Source organism: Vigna unguiculata, chromosome 6 (genome assembly GCF_037176805.1).
Source record: "Vigna unguiculata cultivar grain cowpea cultivar isolate G323 ecotype 2 chromosome 6, ASM3717680v1, whole genome shotgun sequence".
NCBI classification, from domain to species: domain Eukaryota; kingdom Viridiplantae; phylum Streptophyta; class Magnoliopsida; order Fabales; family Fabaceae; genus Vigna; species Vigna unguiculata.
The window spans coordinates 47,337,412-47,362,896 of NC_140797.1; the positions used below are offsets into that span (position 1 = coordinate 47,337,412).

General features: G+C 33.0%; 3 protein-coding genes across 3 annotated transcripts; 2 read left to right on the plus strand and 1 right to left on the minus strand.

The window, feature by feature from the left end:
* The first annotated feature begins 7,096 nt into the window (after positions 1 to 7,096).
* LOC114187328 (NAC transcription factor 25-like) lies at positions 7,097 to 8,987 on the plus strand. The gene is made up of 3 exons (XM_028075547.2): positions 7,097 to 7,485; positions 7,596 to 7,912; positions 8,234 to 8,987. Exons 1-3 carry the CDS (start codon positions 7,293 to 7,295, stop codon positions 8,780 to 8,782), a joined length of 1,059 nt encoding a protein of 352 aa, XP_027931348.1. The 5' UTR covers positions 7,097 to 7,292; the 3' UTR covers positions 8,783 to 8,987.
* Positions 8,988 to 14,527: 5,540 nt separating this feature from the next.
* Positions 14,528 to 15,467, plus strand: LOC114187268 (enoyl-CoA delta isomerase 2, peroxisomal-like). Its single transcript, XM_028075470.2, has one exon. It carries the CDS (start codon positions 14,535 to 14,537, stop codon positions 15,297 to 15,299), a length of 765 nt encoding a protein of 254 aa, XP_027931271.2. The 5' UTR covers positions 14,528 to 14,534; the 3' UTR covers positions 15,300 to 15,467.
* A 5,856-nt stretch (positions 15,468 to 21,323) lies between these two features.
* LOC114189072 (serine carboxypeptidase-like 31) lies at positions 21,324 to 24,644 on the minus strand. The gene is made up of 10 exons (XM_028077777.2): positions 24,325 to 24,644; positions 24,092 to 24,199; positions 23,762 to 23,857; positions 23,540 to 23,632; positions 23,372 to 23,457; positions 22,705 to 22,992; positions 22,432 to 22,562; positions 22,228 to 22,323; positions 22,039 to 22,144; positions 21,324 to 21,890 (listed from the first exon to the last, which is right to left on the minus strand). The coding sequence occupies exons 1-10, from the start codon at positions 24,599 to 24,601 to the stop codon at positions 21,744 to 21,746; spliced, it is 1,428 nt and encodes a 475-aa protein (XP_027933578.1). The 5' UTR covers positions 24,602 to 24,644; the 3' UTR covers positions 21,324 to 21,743.
* Positions 24,645 to 25,485: the final 841 nt, after the last annotated feature.

Genomic DNA, 25,485 nt, shown 5'->3' on the forward strand with positions numbered 1-25,485 from the left:
AATTAAAATTTAATTTATATTTTATTATGTTAAATTTAATTAAAAATAATATTTAATTTAATTTATGTTTTATTTTTTATTTTTTGTGATTTTATTTATATTTTATTTAAAATTTTTGTAAATTATACATATTTTTAAATATTCACAAATATTAATGATATCCAAAAATTTTAAAAACTCACGAGTATTTTTTAAAATTATGAATAAATATTCATCAGTAATTTTTAACTATATTTTCAATGATAATTAACTTTGAAATAAAATATTTAAATTATATTCATATACACATTAACAATACTACTATATTTGTTTGTTTTATGCCGAAGTGAAGTGGGTGAATTTGACTAAAAAACGAGATTAAAATTTGTAAAAAATATGATCTATTTGATGAAAAAAATGTGTAAAAACATGTTATATATTAAATGATATAAATATTTTTAGATTAATTATATTAACAATATGTATATAATAGTAAACATTTATTATAGGGTGGACCATAAGTGTGATACAGGAGTCACAACTTCCCAACAATTTTTATTTTATTTTATTTTTTATATATTTAAAAAAATGTGTATATTATTATTTTATTTATATTAATTTTGACGATATTTTTTATTTTATTTTTATATTTTTAAAAATATATATTCATATATTATTATTTTATTTATATTTATTTAATTAAAAAAAAAACTTTTCTAAAAGTTTAAAAGTAATATTGTTTTCTCTATTATAATTTTATATATTTATTTATTTGATTTCTCTCATTTAACCTTTATTTATATATATATATATATATATATATATATATATATATATATATATATTATTTTCATCTTAATTTCCATCGTCAATAAATATATATATATATTATTTTTATTTCAATTTTCATCGTCAATTCTTTAATAATTCTTTAATAATTTGTAAATATACTTTGTTGATACGAGGAACCAGATAATTAAAATATTCCTTTTAAGAATATAATCGACTATACACCCTGCCATAATCGGTTATGACCTTCCCAAACACAATGCAAGTTATTCGTTGCTTATAAATGAATTTGGTACAATAAAAGACATTGTACACATAAAGCACAATAAAGCACAATATAAGCAATATAAAAATTAAAATATGAAAGACAAAATGGTCATTATACTCATTAGGTGCAACCTGCAACAAAAATTAGTACCAAACGCACTTTCTCTTCATTCAAATCATACCAAATTACCGATTTTAACCACAAATATTTTCCACCTTTTAATTTCTACATAGTGTATATATTCAAATCTAAACACAACAAAATTCACTCATTTTTATATATTCTTAATGTATTCATCTTCACTGAAAATTAAAACTGTTTTTAAGTTTAAAAAACGCATTAGAGGTTTCAAAATAGTCAATAACAATTTAAAAATCTACTATGATTTGACATGCCTCCATATGTTAATTTAAAGTGATTGAGAAACCAAAGTAATTAATTAAAATTCCTCCACTATTTACACTTGTTGATCAATTTAAAGGGATAATAATATAAGATACAAAGTCAATGATTGACCAATTTACAATAATATTTTGGAACTTGTGTTAACAAATGAATCATCTTATAAATTGCCTGGGAATCTTACGTTCAAATGTTTATTAATACAACTGAACGCTGACTATCAAGTAATAACAAATCCTTGCAGAACGTTCTACCGGGTGGGGTACTTAAATAAGTTTTTTTTTTTTTTTATAGAAAATTGATTTTTTTATTATCATTCCTGTCATAGTAATTAAATAAAGTTACTAATGAAGTATTTGCAGCAATATACTTGTTGTTATACGAACGAACTATACTTCCTAGATAATTTCTCAAAAAACATATGTTTAGATAAAATGGTTATACAATTAATTTGAACAAATTTAAACATTTTATGTTGAAACATTCAAAATAAGTTATTATATGGAGGGCTTAGTATATGTATAGACATAAGGCTAATTATTATTTTTATTTTCTAACTTCCTTTTTAAAGTTATTTGGTTTTATGATAATAACTTATTTTAATTTTCAAAAGTTTGTTATATCATTTGTATTTATATAAACGATTTACAAAACATTTTGATTTTGAATTAAAGGATTAAGAAATGAATTTTAAAATTAACTCAATCTTACAAAATTGATTTATAGGACCAAGTTTGCATCCATTTATTTATTTTAAATTAACTTATTTATTTTAAATTGATCTTATCTCTGATTAATATGTGACTTCCAGCACACTCATCATGTCATCGAGAACATAAAACTTCACATTAATAGATGATCATCATGTCAACATGAAACTTGGCATTAATGGAGGATCTGATATGGAGTGAAACAATATGTTCACTAACAATAAATTTCACTATAATAGACTCTAATAATGACTCTGATATTATTTTAAGAAGTAAATTTTAAACTTAATTTAATATTACAAAATTGACTTATAAAATGATGTTTGTATCTATTTATATATTCTAATTAATCTTATTTGTAGTTGTAATTGATTTGAGACTAAAAAAAAAGACAGACACATTTTTTGATACAAAATATAAGATCAAATAGCTTTATAAAGGCAATCTTAATGTAAAATACTTATAAACTGTATACAAAACTATTATATCTATTGATTGTTGTGCTAATGAAAAGGAGAAGCAACCTGTCTGCGACATATGTGTTGTAGGTGTATTGAGGTAAGTGTTTGATAAATGAAGAAAAGAATAGTTTAAGGTAAGAATATAAAGATGTTAAAGACACGTCATAGCTTGCAGAAGAAGTAACAGTTTGGAATAAAAGAATAGAAGCATACGCGCAAAGAGAAAATGAGTGTTGACATTTTATTGTGACTGTTGATTTAGTGAGTGAATTGAATGAGAAGAAAACTTCGTGGTCTTTTCAGTTTAATTACTTCAACATATTGGCCCAGTCCAGGAAAAAGCCCACACCACGCACCACCACTCAAGTCCATGCCTTTCTTAACACTCACTTTCTTCATGTCATCGTCAATACACCTTTCTCCTCTATATTTACCTATATTTTAAAACAAAGTTTCTATGACGTCATTTTGACCATTATTTAATAATTTGTATAAATTTAAGAATAGTTTTTTAAAAAAATAACTTTTATAATTTTATAAAAAATAATAATTAAATAATAAATTTTAAATAATTTTAGAATATAAAAAAAGTGAAAATAAAAAAATAAAAATTACTTAAAAGATGTTATTTCAGTAAAAAAAAATTTGTTAAAATTAATCATTAAAAATCATTTTTCAATGATTTATGAACAAGTATGTAATTTTTTAATTTTAGGTTAAAATCTAACTTTTCCATATATAAATGTAACTCTTTAATAAATTACATAGGCATGTTAACCACAAATTTCAATTTTTTCTCTAATAACTCGATTTTGGTTTAAAGTATTTATTATGACGAAACTAAATCAGTGGTCTATGTTGTATTTCATTATTATCCAATAACAATTAAACTACGAGACAACAACAGGTCCAGACGAATATGAGTAACCTATCTCATAGAAAAAAATTCACTCCATTATCTATTTCATTATTCGGATAAATATCACAAAAAAATTTACAGATTTATTTTTATTTACAGTATTCTTAGATACCATACCACCAGTAAATATACTTGTTTTTTTTAAATAAAATTATGTTAAATGGACTTTCTCTTATTGAGTTATGATGACTTTTTTCAATTTCATTTTACCAATTTGAATGTGTTCAATTTCATTTTTTTTTTTAAATGGATTAATACGATGTTTTCCCCTCGTAAATAGTGGTATTCATACTTGTCTAAATAAGAGCATAACTAAAATATTTACACTTATTATCCACATACATTTATTAATAATATTCATTTGGTGTAGTTCCAGAATTTTTTGTAATCTCTAAATTAAAAACATAACTATTGAAAACAATTTTGGTGAGTGTGGAAAATATTTTTTATAAATTAAAGATTAGTAGTATTTTAATTATTTTTAAAGTTCCAAGTTGAATTTTAATAACTTTTTGGTATTTGTCAATGACAGTTTTTATGATATCTTGAACTCTTTAATATTTATTATAAGAATTTTAGTTATAATATATTTACTTGATATATACATAATCTTAATTCTTATATGTCAAATTTAAGACATGTATCCAATTCAAAAGGTTAAATATTACTAATAAGCATAACACATGTTCTCACCGCGATTTTCAAGGCAACTCCACTGTACTTTGAAGTCATTTTGTTATTTCATTGCAATGGGATGAGAGGTGCAAGAAGAAATTATAGAACTGCAAAAATGAATTGCAGCATGGGAGAAGAAGGCCCAAGACAACTTAAAATGGGCATGCACCAACCTGATCCAATTCCACCACACCACAGGAAGCGCTGGGTACACCACAAGGCCCAAGAAGAGATGAGTAGAGACATATTTTATAAATCAAGATATTATTAAGTACTAACTTTTAATCTAAATTTTATCAGAAAATAAAGATAAATAATAAAATATGAATTTCAAGAAGTAAAATTATATTTTCTAAAAATAAATTATTGTGTTAATAAAAATAAAAACAATTATTTTTGTTAATTATGTTATAACATTAAATTATACATAAAATAGTGAAAAACATACTGACAAGCCGAAGCATTATCGACCCTACATGGCTAGAGTTATTGTTGTCCTTAGTTTGCTGGTTTTAAAGTTTTATTTATAGGGAGAATTGACATTTTAATTTTTTAACCGTATTAATATTCATTGGAATTATTGATCTCTATAAACAATTATCAATACTATTGAGAATCTGATCATAATATATATTTATCTTTTATCATGCTTTATTTCATATTCAAAGTGAAATTCGAATTTGTATACCACTTTGATTAACGATCACAAGTTTGCTACTACTCGTAATATAATTTATTTTAGTTTTTCAATCAAGAAATTCTAAAAGGAGATTAACTTTTGCATTTATTTTATTCGAATTCCAAAATTAAGCTATCTATTATGATTTTAATTCTTAATTATATTCTAATATTTTTATTTTTATTTTTAAGTTTATTACATATATTTTAAATTTTGGATTATTATGATTACTTTTTTTTTTCAACTTGAAATATTAATTTAATAACGTTAGACACTTTCAGGACTAAAATAACAGTTTATTATTCTTTAGTTTTACTTGATCTAGATGCTCCCAATTAGGGATGTCAAAAAAATTCATATCCGCGGATATCCGTGGATAAAACCTGCAATGGATAGGAAATGTATATTAAAAATGGATATCCGCTACCCCGTGGGTACGAGTATTTTTGATACCCGCATGTTAACGAGGCGTGTACGGGTATCATATTATCCGTACCCGTGGATACCTGTACCCGCTAAACTTTAATTCACAAAAGTACCCTTATATATATTAGTAAAAAATATTCTAGCCTAATTTTTTTTTTCTAAGTTGCACATCTTGTCTTTTGTCTTCATTCTTCAAACTTTAATAGTATTGGTATGTTGTCTTCTTCCAAGTACACCTCTGACATTCTTCTCTTTCCTTTATTTGAAATTGGGCATATACATCAAATCCTATATAGATAATAACGTTTATGGTATGCTTGTTGTCAAATGATGGAATCAAAATAAGAATATTTGGCACGTGGCAATTGAGGTTTATTATTTATTTATTTTGTTTATCTTTTAGGAATCAATTGGAGAAAGTGGACTTTTTGATCAAAACATTAATTAAAGAATTTTCATTGTGTTGAACGTCATTTTATATCTACTTTTATAATTATTTGAACTTGTATGAACTTGAGTTTATTTGAACTTTATTTAAAATTTATGACAATGATATATTTTATTTTATTTTATTTAAATTTATGATTAAATATTTATTTTTTAATAATTTTGTAAATACTCGCGAGTACCTATGGATATCCGCGGATATGAAAAAAATAGGCGATTACCCGCACAACGGATATCCGACGAATATGAGTACGGGTACGGAATGAATATTTATCTAGTGAGTAGGGTACGGGTACTTACCCGTGTTGACATCCCTACTCCTAATAAGTGTTGGCGTAATGTTTATATTCGCTTTAGGAAAAGAAAAAAATCATATTCACAGCAAGGACTTATTCAACTGTCTATTAAGCACTTTTATAAGTTTATTAAATAATTTTTAAATATATAGATGATGAGTTAGAAGTGTTGATAAGCAATTAACATTGGTAAAGAGATGAAAGTAATTGTAGTTTTGGCCTTTTGTTGTAATGGGTAGTTTGATTATTTGGTATGATGAAGTATTGAAAGTTTGAATGATATGAGGAAGGTAGAGTTGTATGTATAAGAAACTCTAAGTTATAATTTTGGTGCATTCACATGGAATACGTGTTAATTCAAGAACTCATAATCCTGACAAGCTGATTCAGTTTAAGAGCATCACCTCTTATACCCATTCAAGAACATTGTTTTCCATTCTGTTCCATCACTAAAAACTTTTAATTCTTCTTAACAACATGTTTCCATCATTTTTTCCTTAATTATGTTCGGTAGTATTTGAAAAAAATCATACTTGGTTCAGTAGTATTATGTGGAAAACAAGTATTGTATCAGTCATTAAATGAAGACGGCGCTCATAGGAGAGCACGTGCGCACGTGACTTCTCTCTCCATGTTTGATGTGTGAACGGTGTGGGCCATGGTTACCTTGGGTTTTGTCTGCATAAGAAAAGCATGACATCATAAGTGTATTGGCAGTTCCAAACTCCCTCCTCACAGAAACAGACAACCATCCTTATTCTCCTCGCTCTCTGCTGCTGTCCAGAAATTATTACATGGATCACAAATATTATGCTCCCAATTCACTTCATTTTCATGTAATAATAACGTAATATATTTTTATCTAAACTCAAAATATTACATGTTGCATCAACACTGGTCTACACCAGAGACACGTGTTTCACAAGAGACTGTGCGATCACTCCGCTGTTCTCCGTACACGTGTTGAACCATCCACCCTCCACTCCCACGTGTCACAAATCTCACGGCCACCCCTTTGCTACATTTATCTCACCCAACCCTACTCTTACAAAACACCAATCCTCGTCATGCGATCATCGCCTCCTTCCCTCAACCTTATTTCATTCAACTCATTCAATTGTAGTACCCAAGTTTCATTCACCCCTAGTGAAGAAAAAGTTAGGCTTATCAGGGTTGTGTTATTGTATGCATGAGAATTATAATCACAGCACAGTGTTGAAGCTAGACCCGTGACCATCACCATGAATAGCATGGGTTCATCTTCAGAATATCACACTCATCAGCACCCTCATCTTCCTCCTGGGTTTCGGTTCCACCCCACAGACGAGGAACTAGTGGTTCACTACCTCAAGAGAAAAGCAGACTCTGTTCCTCTTCCTGTCGCCATCATCGCCGAGGTTGATCTCTACAAGTTCGATCCGTGGGAGCTCCCAAGTATGAAACTTCATCACGCCACACCTTGTCTTCTCATCCTTTCATGCAAACCCACTTTATATTTCCTTCATTAATTTTGCTTTTGATTTCGGTGTTTCTGTGTACTTTAGGTAAAGCAACGTTTGGCGAGCAAGAATGGTACTTTTTCAGTCCAAGGGATAGGAAATACCCAAATGGGGCGAGGCCTAACAGGGCTGCATCTTCTGGGTATTGGAAAGCTACCGGAACTGACAGGCCCATTCTTGCATCTCATGGCCACCACAAAGTTGGAGTCAAGAAAGCACTTGTTTTCTATGGTGGCAAACCCCCAAAAGGGGTTAAAACCAATTGGATCATGCACGAGTACAGGCTTGTTGGAAGTTCCTCAAATTCTTCCTCAAACCCACCTTCTCTGCCTGCACGTAGTACCAAGAAAAACTCATTGAGGGTATGCATGCCATCTATATGATTCATATCCTCTATTTTTTCTTTCCTTTTAATTTCTTCTCAAACAACGTTAAACTAACCGTTTGAGTAAGATAAGGTTTTTATTGTTTTCAAAGATTAAAAAAATAATAATGAGTAACCGTCATTTTGACGGTAATGTCGGTGTTTTTACTCACCGTGACCGCATTGTATTTTTTGATTTCTTATTTGCCTGTAATTTTCCGTAACATCAAATATCACGATAAACTGTACCATAATTCAAATACGTGATTGTTATGGTTGAATTTCTGATTATTGTTTTTATGTCACTTTTGTTTGGTAGCTTGACGACTGGGTTTTGTGCCGAATATACAAGAAAAACAACAGTACCATGATGCCGAGGTTTCCCTTGATGGATCAGAATAAGGAGGTTTCTACGGAGAGCACTATGCTACCAATGATGTCAATTTTGTCAATGGCCAACAATAACAGCACTCAGAATTCCAAAGCCGGGACTTCGAGAAGCGCAAGTTATGGAGCCATGGGACTAGAAAATGATGACAGCTTCTTTGATGGAATCTTAGGAGTTGACCATAGCATGCAGCAAGATGTTTCTGATTCCCACCAAGTCTCTTCAAAGGGAATCTACCCTGTGAAACGAACACTCTCGTCACAGTTGTGGAATGACACAGGATCATCTTCTTCTGGCAGGAGATTCCATTGTGATCTCAATGCAGGAAGCAACACTGTAGAGGAAGATAATTCCTTCGTTTCACTGCTCAGCCAGCTTCCACAGAACACAGCGTTTCACCCAAATGCACTTCTTGGCCCAGTTACTAATGATGTATTGAGGCAACAGTTTCACCTTTCAAACATGAACTGGAATGTTTAGGGTGGTTATTAACTTGTCATAGGATAGATACTGGGTTAGATAATGTACCTGCCATTGCAGGTCTCTATTAAGCTTTAGTTTGGGTTTGGAGTTTATTATTGGACAAAACTTACATATAATGTTGTTTGTGTTTTGTTTATAAGAATGTGAGTGTTATTTTGTAATCGGCATTATAAGCTTTTCAGGTAAATTTCTATTTATGCAGATTACAAGTGAAGACTCTAATTCATTGAATAATAACGCGAACAAAACACATAAGAAACTATATCTAATTGAGTTTTTTTCTATATCATTTTTCCTTTCCACCATGACCACTAGAGAAAGATAGGATTGTAAGCTTGTATTTTAATTACACCTTTGAAACTTTATATTAAACTGAATACAATAATAATACTACTGTTCTGTGTCAGCAACAACACTATCACTTTTAATTAACTAAATAAAAGAATCATTGTTGATTAGGATTTTATTGTTAACAAAGCTGACCGTAGTCATGGTTGGTGCATATAAAAAATTACCATGGTGAGAGGAACATTAAAGTCCAATCAGGAGTCTTAGCAAGGATATACCTTGGGTGCAAATCACACATATATAAAGATAGATGACAAATAAGCTTATGTCAAAGAGCATTTTCTATAGGAGAAGATTAGGACGTAGAAGAAAAGAGAAAAAGGAATCTAGGTTGATATGGATTTATAACTACTAATCAAGTCACATGAAAAAATAAATGGTTTTGTATGATATCTGATAAGAAGGTAACCGTCTTAGTTCGTCATCTTCTTGGCATTTGATACCTAAAGAAAGAAAAAGTATATAGAAAAAGTAAGAGAAAAAGATTCTTATAAAACACTATACGCGTTCATGCTTTATATATAACACGTCCAAAAGTAGAATGTCAACTGCCTAAAGTTCTTGGGATTAGACAATTAAACAGTTTTAAATCCAACCTACATTAAATTTTCTATTTACTAGGTAAAGGTGTTCATTATTCTTTGTAATATTTATAAAATATTATTAATCGCATTGTTTCACAAGAAAATTTATTAATCAATAGAAGGGGTATTCCAAGTTTGATTATAAGATTGCTGCAAAGTCGTTTCAAAGGGACAGGTATAGATAAATTGTGGTATCGACATTAATAAAGAAAAGGATCACTAATAATTGACAATCTTGATTTGACTTTTATCAAGTTCAAAATACATATTATCAAACACACGTCTCAAAACACAGTCTTATTATTTCGCATCATCTAAAGAAATCATACAACAATTTTTTTATCAGCAAATCACAAAACAAATGATGTATCAAAACAATGACTGATGGAGCAGTGCCATTTTTTCTCTCTTAAAATAACTAAATTGAATGTAATCATATGAAAATGCCATTAAACAAGATTTCATAGCTAAGCAATACATTAATTTCATGTCAAATCTAATTTGTCACCTCACAAGATAAAAATAAGTAATAATATATTTCTTAAAAAAACCACGGCCCCTAAAAAACTTACAGAAAATTATATAAGTTATAATTTAACGGTAAAAAGGTCGAAAGAGGTCTCTTTCCATATTTATTGATCCGATGAACCACTAAAACCACTTCAAGATTTTGACAGCCAAATTATGTCTTTGCTTACCCATGCAATGTTTGTAAGATCATTCCTACAGAAGAAGCTTTCTGCAATTCTTTTAAAATATTCAAAACATGCAACGTTTTAAGAAAGAACATAAAATATAAAACAACCACAAGCAAGATATAATTTATTAGACAATGTCACCACTTCGAAATAATGGTTTTTCCATTCTCTATTAAGAAAAAGTTAGACATCAAGTACACTTGCTTTTTATATTTAATAATTTGATTGCAAGTACGAGAAACCAGTGAACAAAACATTATAGAATGGTGTATCATTGTATATATGTGTGTGTGAGAGAGATTGATTTCTTATATATAAAAAAAAGTGTACGTCAAACTTAGATCATACATGAAATCTCGATGTAACACTTCAAATTTTGATAACTCTACACATTATTTTCCTCGTGTTTGTATCTTTAAATAAGTTAGCTATTGAAATGTCAGCTAATTTAGAAAAAATATTAAAAAAGTCAGTTTCCTGTGCAAATAGTTAACCTTCTCGTTTGGATTTTTTTTCTAATATGGGAAAATACAAAAGTGTTTAAAATTTGTCTTCATCATATATATTGAATAAAAAGCAGTAATATTTAAACCGACTCTTAGACCAAAATGATAAGCCATGAAAATGAAGATATATGGAGGTTATATACTACTAATTCATGATTTTCACAGATTGAATAGTTTAGACAGACAGGATATTTTAGTAACTTGTCTGCAGATACTATTAATAATGAACTGATGATGTCTGAATCAAAGTGGAATATTATTACATGATGAGACTGAGTAAGTCAATCCACACACTACTCAATCAGAACACAACACTTAGAAAAAGACTTTTGCAGTTAAAAAATATAAAGAAAACAAAATATATGTGGAGCGTATGCGGCCAAATAATATGAACAAAAAATATTATATATATTATATGTGGGAGAGAAAGATTTGGGTGTTACTTTTCTATCTAATGACGTATCATTATTCGGAGTCATAATCACGTATTTGATTTAATTGATGGCACGCAAAGATTAGATAATAGGATTAACCCAAATCTTGAGAACGAAATGATGTACATCATGTTTTTTGGGTGTAATGTATCACCATGGCATTGGCTCCTCAGAAAGCACCAAACATTGTTGTCGTGCTTTCTCTTTCGTTGAAATTCAAACATGTCTCTAATGTATCGCTATGTTATTGGCTGTTAATAACAAATTCATATTTAATGGAGCAGTACCAGATTCAGTAACAGTGAAACAATGCCACCCAAATTCACCTACTTAACTCATTCTTTTAACCCTTTTCTTCCTTTCCAAAACCAAACCATTTGTATCACATCTCCACCGTTTATATGTATTCCTTCATTTTCTTCTTTTATATCTTCTATCACCCATTCCTATTGATAATGAAAAATAAAAAATAAAAAATGTTGCGTGTACTCAGTACGAGAATCTTGCTTTCAAAATTAAAATCATAATTAATGTCAGTCTCAACACCAATGTTAGTTTGACCAAAGGGTTTCTTTTTTAAAAAAACTAGAACTTGTTAAAGTTGGCTTAAACCAATTTGGAATTAGCATCGGTAATGCACCGGTTCAAGCATATACTATGATATCATTCAAGGTAACTTTTACCTATTTGAAGCTACCTGTAACTAATCATTGATCGATTGATTTGATTATTAAAAGGTAGTTGCAACCTAAGACCATGTAGAACAAAATATTTTGTTTAATGCCAGATAAAATTAATGCTAAGTTGAATGTAATTCAAACTTTTTAGGTCATTAGTTACATTTAACATTAGTTAGACCCAGGTTAATATGCATTAATTAACTAATTATAATGTTTAGTTTGTTTATCGAATAATCAACTAAAATATCAAATATTTTTTGCTCTATAAATGAGGTGTTCTGTTTGATGAGAACTAATTAAATTATGTATAATATATTTTTTTATATTTTAACTGAAATAAAATTAATGATTGCACGAATTATTCTTTTAAAAATTCCGAATTAATTAAATATAAATCTATTTTGTAACTAGTTCAATTTCCATTGAAAATACATTTTCAATAATGACAACTCTCATTATCGTTATAAATTATATCTTCTATTGCAATTTATTTAATATTTTTTTATATTTGAAAACACACTAATATTATATAAAACTGCATCATGATTAATGAAAACACATTTCAGTAAAGAGAAATTTCGTCAAAAGAAAAAACAAAAATTAAAGTGGGCGAATAGCAAATCTGGGCGTGCCAATAGAAAATGACAAATTTTAGACTCATTTCAAATAAGGCCCAATAAATAAGCACTACCTTTAAACTTTAGATCCATTCATAAAAGAAAAGTAAACCATGTTTAGATTTTACTGACCACATTAATATACTTTTTTTATATTAAATAGTTTCATAGATATTAGAAAAAAAATCTGAAAACACTTAAAGTTTGTATTTATATTTATTTATTTACATATATTGTTGGTTTATATCGTTGATTTCCAAGTTTGCAAAGTATTGTTCGCTTGTCTAAACTTGCGACTGTGTACCGTGTTTCTTTTTTACTTATTACTGTACATTTGTGTGAACACTTTGTTTTATCATAATATATTTATTAATTTATTTAAATACGCTATTTTTTTTTTGTAATTTATCTGTTATTCTAAGAAAATAATAACATTACCAAATAGAGAAGTGTTCTGTAAGAAAATAGCGACATTAGCAAATAAAACAGTAGAGATAACAAAATAAAAAATTCTGAAAAAAAAAAACTTTATAACAAGAAAATGTTCCCTGAACTATCATTTTTAACACATGGTTTTAGAAAAAATGTAATAATTGAGGGGATTTATTTGATTTGTCCAAGGAGATTGGTACGATTGGATATATATTTGATAAAAATAACCAATTTCATAAATGGAAAATTAGAAGTAGGTAACAAAATCTAATTTTGTTAAGGCTTTAAAGAAAAATAAAAATGTAATTCACAAACAAACAAGAGTAGTAAATCTAGCTTATTAAGAAGCATGGCTGCAGTCCAAAAACTTTAACCTCAGTTAATGAGAAATAAATCATTCAATTAAAGAATAGAGGTTTTATATTTAATTACCTTAAAGACAATTAAAAAATGTTTTAAAAATAATAAAATTCGAAAAGAAGATGAATAAAGCCGTGAACATCATGAGATCATAAAAGAAATGAAAGAAAACAATCATTACTTGAAAGATAAAAATTGAAAACATACCACTGTAAAAAATTAATTGTTAAATAATGTTTGAAAATAATTGAGAATTGTTTTGAGAGCGCATGAATTACAATAGACCTTAATTTCAAATGAGAAATACTTACGAATAACTTGTATTCGTATTTCTACTTATTAGTTTTTCTTTTCAACTATTCAAAATCGTCAAGTCCTTCACGTTCATAATTACTTATTTGGTTATCAATATTTACTTCTTTAAGCAATTTTTTCAGCTTTTAGATCTTCATCTCAAATTTAAATTTTAGATTTTAAGTTACTTGTTTAGTTTGTGTTAAACTCTTATGTTGAATCGGAAATTATATATACGAGTAGTTTTTTTACTTTACAAGAAATAAAAAAAAATTGACGTGGTTTTTAAACACACATAATTAATTGCTTGGCTTTGAATTTAAAGACAGAACACACATAAAAATGTAGAAACTATATTTGTATAAATAAATGAAGTTTAATTAAAGTTCTGTTTTGTGTTAGTTTTATCTAACTCGACAAGATATATTGTTTAGGTATCGACTTGACATATACATGTACACAAACTTTTAGACAATAACAAAGGACGGTAAGGTAACTATCTCAATCTTACGACCAGAGCAATAAATTGAATTCTCCAAATCAAAATACCATAGTACAACTTACCAAGACTTTAGATCTTTAGGCGTGCTTTATATTCACATTTCAATTCATTTCTTGTACATAATTATAAACTAAAATAATAAATTGGATTTTTTTTTTCTATTACATATTCGTTTATCATTTTACGATTTAATTATTATTCTTTATATTTTACGATAAGATTATTTTAAAAATATACTTTTAATTGTTTTAACATCAAAATAGGTTAACGTTAGATATGATTTAAATGGTACTAATGCAGTTGCATAGAGCCATACACGAGCCTGGCAAAAGAAAAAAAATGTGTAGCCTCGAGAAACGTGGAAATGTGTGGATCCTCACCCTCGCCGGCGACGACGCCCAGAACCGTCTCAATCCAACCCTAATCGATTATCTGGCCTCCGCCCTTTCTCGTCTCGCCTCTAACGCCACCCCGGGCTCCGTCCTCCTCACCACCGCCCATGGCAAATTCTTCTCCAACGGCTTCGATCTCGCCTGGGCTCGCTCAGCATCCTCCCCCGCCGCCGCCTACGATCGACTCCAGTCACTCGTGGCCTCCCTCAGGCCCATCATCGCCGCGCTTCTCTCCCTACCCATGCCCACCATCGCCGCCGTCAACGGCCACGCCTCCGCAGCCGGGTTCATGCTCGCGATTAGCCACGACTACGTTCTGATGCGCGGCGACCGCGGCGTGCTCTATATGCCGGAGGTGGACATCGGGCTGCCACTGCCGGACTACTTCGTTGCCGTGATGAGGTCGAAGATAAGGTCGCCGGCGGTGCTTCGGGACTTGGGGCTGGGCGGCGCAAAGATGACGGCGGCAGAGGCAGTGAAGGTGGGGATCGTGGAGTCGGCGCACGATAGCGAGGAGAGCACAGTGGAGGCTGCGATGCGCCTGGGGGAGCAGTTAGCGCGAAAGAAATGGGTGGGTGTAGTTTACGCAGAGATAAGAAAGAGTTTGTACCCAATTGCGTGCGACGCTCTGGGTTTGACTCAGAAAGCGATCGTATCCAAGATCTGAATCTCATTCTCCATTTCACTTCCACCCTTTTTTATGGATCAGAAGGGACCCCTTTCTTCTACTCTAATCAATAAGACGTGAATCTCCTTTTCTTAACCTCTTTCTGTATGATCTACATCATTTTATCTTTTTTCTCTACTATATTGAATTGAATATATATTTTTAACATTTGGAGATTATAAATATATATATATATATATATATATATATATTCTGCTTTTTATATTTTCCTTATCAATAATAAATAGATTTACTATTTCAGATAATAATTAGACCTATTACATATAAAGATTAACTGAAATTTTTACTGTCAATCTTAATAGTATATGAAGGAATTTCTTTTTCTGCGAGACATTTTTAAAAAAGTTAATTCAGAAAGCCTGTTGTGCTCATAAGAAAATTTAAAGGTTAAATGATTAATGTTTATTTATTTTATGTTTAGTTTCAACATTATGAATAGAAAATGATTGACCAATGTGAATGTGATAGTAATGATAACACATATCCAGTGATATTAATTAATTTATTCTCAATCATGTACAATTAAAATAATTAAATCAATATATGTGTAATTTCATGTTTTTACGTACATCCTTCCTTACTTCACTCTCCGGTTCTTATTAAAATTCATAGTTTTTATTAAATTGTATGGTAAGACTCCATCATTAGTACTATTTTTATTATTAATTATTAATATTATCATTAATAATTTTTCAATATCAGTTTATACGAATTGATAATGTCGTAATGTTTAGTTATTTTTCGTTCACCCCAAGTTAAAGATAATCAGAAACTAATTTTTACGAATTTATTTTCCCTTAAAATATATTTTATGGGTCCATCCATTCTGGTTCCTTCGCTAATAGCATCAGGACTTAAATCTAATATTGAGTTAAACTTTTCATTAATTATATTACTATTTCCAGTATTGTCATGAATAAATTAACAAACTGTTTTGCACTGTTATAGGCCCACAAATATAGTGCAACCTGAAGCAAATCATAAGTGGCTATTTCTTACTGCACTCCTTCAATTTTTTTCCTGCAACCTATCATTGGCCTTTTGCTTGTTGACAAACAAGTCTCTCTAGATAAATACTCTTTGTATTCAGATTTTGTTGTGTCTTGAAAATGAAGCACTACATGGTCCTTTTATAGGCCTTTGGACATTACCCTTCAACTACATTCATTAAATATAACTACTACCTAACTCACAATTAATACAACAACTTCTAACTACCCACCTTCCAACTACCAACTACCCACATTTAAGTTTACCTAACAAAATCCCCCCATAAACTTAAATGTTCTTCTTGTCCTTCATTCCAAGTATCATCTTGTTGTTCTCAAACAGAGAGGATGGCAGCGGCTTTGTAAACATATCTGCAGCTTGTGCACGACTTTCAACGTGCTCCAACTCTACATTTCCTTCTTTCACTTGTTCTCGGATGAAGTGAAATCGAACATCAATGTGCTTGCTTCTCTCATGATTGACCGGGTTCTTTGCCAATTCAATGGCCGACTTGTTATCAACTCGGATCACAGTCCCCTTTTCTTGCTTCAATTCCAGTTTGCTTAGAAGGTTTCTAAGCCAAACTGCATGGCAGACACTCCAGGATGCTGCAACGTACTCTGCTTCACATGTTGACAGTGTCACAATGGGCTGTTTCTTTGAAAGCCAGGTGAACGCCGTGCTCCCCATGAAGAATACATATCCAGACGTGCTTTTCCGGTCATCAACATCTCCACACCAATCACTGTCTGAGTAGCCAACTAGTCGATAATCATCCGTCCTAGTATACATCAGACCAAGTGACACAGTTCCTCTCACATACCTTAAAATTCTCTTTAAGGCCTTCCAATGAGTATACCTTGGTTCCTCCATATACCGACTTGCTATTCCAACACTCATCATTAAATCTGGTCTAGTATTTGTAAGATACCTGAGACTTCCAATCAGACTTCGGTATTTGCTCGCATCAACTCGGTCTCCATCTGCATACTTAGAAAGTTTTGTGCCAGGTTCCATAGGGGTGGAAACCGGGTTGCAACTTGTCATCTTGAACTTCTTTAAGACCTCCTCAGCATACCTTTCCTGCGACACAAAGATACCGTCCTTCCCTTGAATGACTTCCAAACCAAGGAAATACTTCATAAGACCTAAGTCGGTCATCTCGAATTCCTTCTTCATCACTTCTTTAAATGCTTCAATTAGCTCAGCATTATTCCCTGTGAAGATAAGATCATCAACATAGAGGGCAATGAACATCACATCTTCTCCTTTCTTCTTTATGTAAAGAGCATGTTCATAAGGGCACTGCTCATACCCATTCTTCTTGAAGTAAGTGTCGATTCTTTCATTCCATGCTCGTGAAGCTTGCTTCAGGCCATAAAGTGCCTTTTTCAATCTCAACACTTTCTTCTCTTCGCCTCTTCGCATGTATCCAAGTGGCTGTTCAACATATACTTCCTCCTCTAAGACTCCATTCAGAAATGCTGACTTCACATCCATCTGCAAGATTGTCCATCTGTGTTGAGCTGCTAAGGAAATCAACAACCTGATTGTTTCCATCCTCGTCACTGGAGCGAATACTTCATCATAGTCTATTCCTTCCTTTTGCTTGTACCCCTTCACTACGAGTCGAGCTTTGTATCGCTCAACTTCTCCTTCAGCGTTTGTTTTCTTCTTGTACACCCACTTTACGCCAATAGGCCGAGCTCCTTTGGGCAAATCGGTTAGCTCCCACGTGTTGTTGCGTTCGATTGCTCCGATCTCTTCATTCATTGCAATTTGCCACTTCTCCTCCTGCACGGCCTCTTCAAAGCTCAAGTCTTCCGAATCTGCCAAGAAACATACAACATGTACTTCGTCAGTCGAGTTGTATATGTCTTGCAAGCTTCGCGCTCTAGGCTGTAGAGGTTCATCTTCTTCATTAGAAGTCTCATGATCTCTCACAGCTGGTGGTGTATCTACTTCCAAGCTTCTAGACTCCTTCTCCGAGTTGTTCCACTTCCACTCGCTCTCTTCATCAACTTGAACATCTCGGATCATAATCACCTTCTTTGTTATTGGGTTGAACAACCTATACGCCTTGGTTTTTTCATCGTACCCAATAAACACGTACTTCTTGCTCCGATCTTCAAGTTTGGTCCTTTGTTGAGCTGGAACATGACCATAAGCAATGCTGCCAAACACTTTGAGGTGAGACACACTCGGCTTTCTTCCACTCCAGACTTCTTGCGGTGTCTTTTCGTTCAACTTAGCATGTGGACATCTATTTTGCACATAGATGGCACATTGCACTGCTTCCGCCCAGAACTCCTTAGGCAAGTTCTTGCTTTTCAACATTGTACGAACCATGTCAAGTATGGTTCGATTTTTCCTCTCAGCTACTCCATTCTGTTGGGGTGAGTATGGTGTTGTCAGAAATCTCTTTATTCCTTGCTCCTCACAATACTTCATGAGCTCGGATGAGATGAACTCGCCTCCTCGGTCAGACCTAACTGATTTGATAGGCATGTCTGTCTCCTTTTCAACCATTGCTTTAAACCTTTTAAACACTTGGAACACCTCGGATTTCTCCTTCAAAAAATACACCCATGTTTTTCTTGAAAAATCATCTATGAAATAAATGAAATACCTTTTCCCACTGAAAGATTTAGGGGTAATTGGTCCACAAATGTCTATGTGAATTAATCTGAGTTGTTCCTTTGCCCGGTACTCGGCAGTCCTCGGAAATGAGGTCCTTGGATGCTTCCCGAGCACGCACTCTTCACAGAATTTCTTTTCAAACTCTACAGTCGGGAGTCCTCGCACCATCTCCTTTTTCACCAACTCAGCTAGTCCACCAAAATGCAAGTGGCCAAACCGGAAGTGCCACATCATAGCTTCATCCTTCACGTCAAGTTTCAAGCACCTCTCTTGGACTATTTTCAAGTCCAGCTTGTACATCCTGTTCTTCTTCATCTCTACACGGGCAATCAATCGATCTGACTTATCTTTCAAGTATAGTACTCGATCTTTCATCAGAACCGAGTAGTCTTTCTCCATCAGCTAGCCCATGCTCAATATATTGCTCTTGAGATCGGGTACATAGTACACATCTCTGATTTCTCCAACTTGGTTGTTCTTCTGTAGGTACCAGATTTTACCCCGGCCTTTTACTACCACCTTTGATGCATCTCCAAATGATACGTGTCCAGCGTCAACTTTGGTGAGCTCCTTAAAAAGATTCTCGTCCCCACACATGTGGTTGCTTGCTCCTGTATCAAGGTACCAAACTGAGTTATCAGAACAACTCGGACTTAGCTCGGCACCTGATCTCCTAGACATCATCAATATTCCTTCTTCCTCAGCGTCTTCAGAAAGGAAGTTCGTTTCCTTCTTGCTTTCAGATCGGCAATCCTTCGCGAAATGTCCAACCTTCCCACAATTGTAACATTTGACTCCTGAGTAGCAGTCTTTAGCAAAATGATCGTACTTACCACATTTGAAGCACTCAACTCCTGAGTTGTTCGAATGACCTCCTCGGCCTCTACCACCACGACCTCCACCTTGTCCTCGTCCACGACAATTTTGTTGGCCGACCTGTTCTTGACTTCTTTCATATCCTCCTCTGCCTCTACCACCTCGGCCTCGAGTGTTCTGAGTATAAGGAACCTTCTTCTCCCTAATGGTTGCCTTTGCTTGGAGTGCTTGATCAAGGGACTCTGCCTTCTTCTTCCTTCTCCGCTGCTCATGCGCTTCAAGCGACCCAGCAAGCTCTTCCACCGAGAGCGCTGTCAAGTCCTTTGATTCCTCTATTGCGCAAACTATATTCTCGAAGTCGTAGGTTAATGACCTCAAGATTTTTTCCACCACTCGGCAAGCGGGCAGCGTCTCTCCATTTCTACCGAGCTGATTCGCTACGGTCTCAACTCGGGAGACGTACTCGGCAACCCCTTCATCTTCCTTCATCCTCATCCTTTCAAGCTCGCCTCTGAGAGTTTGAAGCCGAACTTGCTTCACACGGTTATCCCCTTTGTATGCCTTCTCCAGAATATCCCACGCTTCTTTTGAAGACATAGCATTTGCTATCTTCTCAAAGCCGGACTCATCAACAGCTCGGTACAGCACGTACAAAGCCATTTTGTCCTTTGCTCATGTTGCTTTTAACGTAGCAATCTGGGCTATCGTCATTTCTCCAATATCCTCTGGTTCTTGGTGCCCATTTTCGACCACCTCCCATACTTCTTGGGAACCAAGGAGAGCTTTCATTTGCAGACTCCAGTTATCATAGCTGACGCCTTTTGATAACTTTGGCAGGGGCATGCTGTTAGCTAAGTTGGCCATCTCGATCAAACTCTCTAACTCACTCAAACACTCAGGCTCTCAAGCTCTGATACCAATTTGTTGACAAACAAGTCTCTCTAGATAAACACTCTTTGTATTCAGATTTTGTTGTGTCTTGAAAATGAAGCACTACATGGTCCTTTTATAGGCCTTTGGACATTACCCTTCAACTACATTCATTAAATATAACTACTACCTAACTCACAATTAATACAACAACTTCTAACTACCCACCTTCCAACTACCAACTACACACCTTCCAACTACCAACTACCCACATTTAAGTTTACCTAACATTGCTTTCCGGAATACATTGTACAAATTCCGGAAATATCTTTTTGGAAGACACTGATCCCACCCCTATTCAAAATTTCCAGAAACTGTGATGGAGTGTGATGGAGTGGTGGAAGAAATCTGATGGAATGCAGGAAGAAACACACATCACAAAAGGTTTTTTCTTTTTAAAAAAAAAAAAGAAAGTGGGAGAAAGACAAGGATGTTTGATAGGATGTGATGGAATAATACGATGTCTCCATCTTCAAAATGGAGAGTTGCTTCGCTTCTCCGCGTTTCACTTAACTGGACTGCGTTTCCATCACATCACCCTCCATATATTCTCACGCAGCTTAATAAATGAATGCTTATTATGATCCATACCCTGGGTTGGAATCAATTCTACCATAAACTAATCGGAAACAAAGTGAAGAAAAATGGCCCTTTCACTACCCTAATTACTTGTCCAATTTCTGCATAATGTTCGTCTACGCATCGGGCTCTTTGAAGTCTTGTGTGGGGCTCAATATATAAGATATGAAGTATCTCATTTCCCATTGTCGTTAATGCATGTGCGAATAACCATACTAGGAAAGAAATACTGAAAAAATATTTGCCAATAACAATAAATTTGCGGATCTCTTTTTACTTTTATTAACAGACTAGAAGATTGGAAAAGAAAAGTATTCCGGTCAGTTAAAACCAGTACCACTCTTTTATTCATTAATTATATATTATGTGTGGGTACTAGGTTGTTAAACATTTTTGTTAAGACAAACATGTAGTGTCGCGATAAAAGCAAAATCTCCTCTGGGGTTTCACAAAGGTCACCATTGATGATTATTTAGTAGAGGGTGGTGATTGTTCATGAAGAAAGGAGGAGAAGAATGCGAGTGAGTTGCTTGGTTTGAAACATGGCACTGCATGGCCAGCTCCGCGAAATGTCGCAAATGTTAGCCCCTCGTATTCCTGGTACCACCCACTTACCTGTTCCAAGTCAAGGACAGTGTATACACTATTGTTAAAAAAAATTAATTAATCAAGATACCAAATAATTTATCCATACGTTTTAATTAATTTAAATACATTTATATAATAGTATGTGAATGTGTGTGTGTGTATAATAAACATATACCTCCTTTTCATGATACCAAGGCCTCCATTTCTTAGTGATAGGCAAATCTAGAATGCTTAAGCTGTATCTTGTGGACAGCACTGGCACCCTTCCATCAGTGTCTCCACTGAACAGTGAACGATGAGAAAACATGGCAGCAAAGGACCTTTGTTTGAATTAAAAGGTTGAAATAGAATAGTATCAATTTACCTGTAAATCCAAATCTTAAGTCCAGCTGAAATCAGCTTCTTGTAGATTGGGATAACAGAAGTCTGTGATTGTTTCCAGCGCTTGAATATGCTGTCACTGATAAAAGAGGTGTTAATTAATTAAGATACACCAAAACATTACTTCTTACATCATAATATACTATATTTGGTTAACTAGGCCAAGAGAAAGTGAACATGAAAGTACTTGCAAATACTCCAATTCCTGAGATTGTGACCATCACTGGCATGGAGAGCCTTCTGAACTTCTGGTTTATTGTAAAATGTTTTAGCATAGTCATCCAAACATGGGTCATAACCACCCATGATTCTTGGCATCTGAAAATGAACCAAATTCACCTGTGTCTCAGTACAGCATATATATATATATACCTTGTATATTCAAGTAACGTAAGGCAACTTTTGTTAAAAGTAAAGTTTCTCAATTCCACTGATAATGTTTTGTTTGATCATGACTGACCATTTTAGATGAGCGAAGCATGACCATTTGCATGGATGGATCGTTTGAACGTGCTGTACTGGCGAAGCATGTGGAGGTGTAGAGGCTGTAGATATCAATTTCATTGTACTGTTTGAGAACTTCATCCACCCCTTCACTACAATCTTTGTTGCTCCACGGGTCACTGCTATTGAAATCACAGCTTGCTTTGATTGTTTTGTATGTTTCATCAGATATCACTGCATGGCTCCAAGCATAATCAACCATTCCTGACCAGTCCTCAGCATCAGATGTTTCTGGGTTCCCCAGCTGCAAAAAAATAAAAATTACACATATGTGTCTGTCTAGCATCAGATTTATGAAACTCATTATGATTTGCAAAGATGCTCGCATAGAACATGATGTGACTTGCGTAATAGATCTATAAATAACATATCATATCATATCATATCGAGAAACTAAAGCACACATGTAATGGAAATATTCTTGGTAATAAAGCACTATTTCTTTATACTTTCATTCTGCAGTTTACCCAAATTCTTGAAAGAAACAAAATTTTTAATTCTATCAATTATATATCCCTCTTGAAATCAATTCTTTCAACCATGATTCTTCTAAAAAAATTGTCAAAATACGAAGCAAACCAACTGTTTAGTATGTATTAGTTATTAAAATTATGGAAAACTACCATAATTCCCTTGAGATCAATGTGAAGGGAAGGGTCCTTATTGTTTCTGTCTTGGATGAGTTCAGCCAGCTCCGGTACATACTTTCCTGCAATGTTTCATGGTGACTTTAAAGACTAAAAGTGACTTCTTCTTATTGAGTTCATTGATTTGTTCATGAATTTCAATACCTGCATAGCTTTCTCCAGCTATGTAGAATGTCCTTGTTCTATATAATGGAAATTTGAGGAACCAATTGTGCAGAAAAGTGTAAGCATCATTAGCTGTTTCAAAGAGCACAAATAAATCTATCAGAGAGAACTTTATATAATCAATTATAAGCAAGCTAATTAGAAACAGTAGAAAATGCAACTTTCACTAAAATAAAATTAGCAACAGTGGCAAGTTAATACCTGTGAAGTCATCTCCCAATTGTGCATATTCGGTGGTTGTATTTGAATAGGAAAAGCCAACCCCAACAGGAGATTCCAGGAATAACATGTTGGCCTCTGTGTTTTCATATTTCACTTACGTCAAAAATTCTAAGCATCAATTAACAACAATGATATGTAGGGACAGATAATGGAGCACTAGTGTGTGCTTGTGCTTCAACATACTTTTATACTAATATTATATGTTAACATAGAAAGTAGAAACTAAGGTGGACTCTGCCATAAATTAATAATACTATATATTGTTATGATGTATGTATATGTTTGTGGTCATGGCGCGTTCATGCGTACCTTTGTTCCATGTGAAGTTATTAAACATAAGGCTTTTGCCATCTGTGTCCACTAAAAATGGTCCAATCTCCTGTGTTGCTCCATATCCAACAGAAGAACACCCAGGACCTGCAATTTTATTTTAATAAAATAAACCACCTTGTCACCTTGTCAGAGAACTAATGTATATAAAAAAACAACCTCAAAAGAAGCGTGTTTAGGTAATTCCTTGCACATATATGTCATGAACTTACCTCCATTAAGCCACAGAACCAATGGTTTTTCTTGAGGTTTGGTGATGGCCTCGTAGAACCAGTAAAAGAGTGCTCTTCCACTGGTTTCACTGACTGTGACATATCCAGCGTAGTGCTGAAAATCTACATGAGGTTGGCCAGGCAAGTCTGTTACAAGATCAGGCATAAGATCATTCTCCCCAGACCTCATTCTCCATTGTCTCTCTCTAGAACAAACAGTAGCAGGCTTCAAAGATAGAATAAGTATAAAAACTAAAGTGCAGATGATATTGTCCATATAATGGGAAAATCACAAGAACAAGATTGTGTAATGCTTAATAATGTTCTATGGTTGATTGATAGAGAAAGAGAAGTAGTAGATAGGTATTTATACTAAGTGTGGTATGAGTAGAAACTTTAGAAAAAGCTTATAGATAGGATCGAAGAGAAAGTCCAAGCTGGCAGTATCTTTATCCTCCTCCTCCTCTTGATGACTGGGTGAAATGATGAGGTATAGCTTCTAGAGCATTCATTCATGCATGCAACAAGATTAAGTGGATCCTCCATTTGTGTTAATCTGTGTGCATGCTTCGTATTCAACAATTACCATGAAGCAACATGAATATAATAAATACTTTAGTTACAAGATTGTTCTTCGGATTTTGATAAATAGTTGCTCCAGTTCAAGTGAAAAAAAGGTTTGAGAGCTGGATAAACTGTGTGATATGATTGATTGTTCTAGTTTTAGCCAAAAATATTCGATACACAGCCTCACTTTTTTCTTCTTCTTCTTCTTAGACAAATAATAGATCTACACAAAGAAGAGAACAAACAAACCGACCACCACTTCACTAATACTTAGTATGTTAGGTCTCTAGACGAAGTTTTATTGGAAAGATATAACATCAATGAGACCTTAGCTTAATCACATAAGACATTAACACTATTCTGAATCCAAAACCTTAAGATGATGGGTGTTTATGGGTTTTTATTACTATCTCATTTCTAATCAATACGAGACCGAGACTTAGACTCGCACTTAAATTCCTAAGGTAATATGAATTTAAATTAATTTGAATATGAAAATTACAGATTAATACTTAAAATATGACAATGTTAAACTGATTCATTATAGTCTACTATAAATAATCCATGGTAAATTTTTTAGATTAGTAATACAAA

What these genes read in the sequence shown, in the direction of transcription:
- LOC114189072 (XM_028077777.2), bottom strand. Translation starts at nt 24,601, where the DNA reads ATGGACAATATCATCTGCACTTTAGTTTTTATACTTATTCTATCTTTG. An exon ending in TAACTTCACATGGAACAAAG is followed by an intron (nt 23,858 to 24,091) that starts GTACGCATGAAC and finishes ATGAAAACACAG; the next exon opens with AGGCCAACATGTTATTCCTG. An exon ending in AGCTGGAGAAAGCTATGCAG is followed by an intron (nt 23,458 to 23,539) that starts GTATTGAAATTC and finishes GAAACATTGCAG; the next exon opens with GAAAGTATGTACCGGAGCTG.
- LOC114187328 (XM_028075547.2), top strand. Translation starts at nt 7,293, where the DNA reads ATGAATAGCATGGGTTCATCTTCAGAATATCACACTCATCAGCACCCT. An exon ending in CGATCCGTGGGAGCTCCCAA is followed by an intron (nt 7,486 to 7,595) that starts GTATGAAACTTC and finishes TGTGTACTTTAG; the next exon opens with GTAAAGCAACGTTTGGCGAG. An exon ending in CCAAGAAAAACTCATTGAGG is followed by an intron (nt 7,913 to 8,233) that starts GTATGCATGCCA and finishes TTTGTTTGGTAG; the next exon opens with CTTGACGACTGGGTTTTGTG.
- LOC114187268 (XM_028075470.2), top strand. Translation starts at nt 14,535, where the DNA reads ATGCAGTTGCATAGAGCCATACACGAGCCTGGCAAAAGAAAAAAAATG.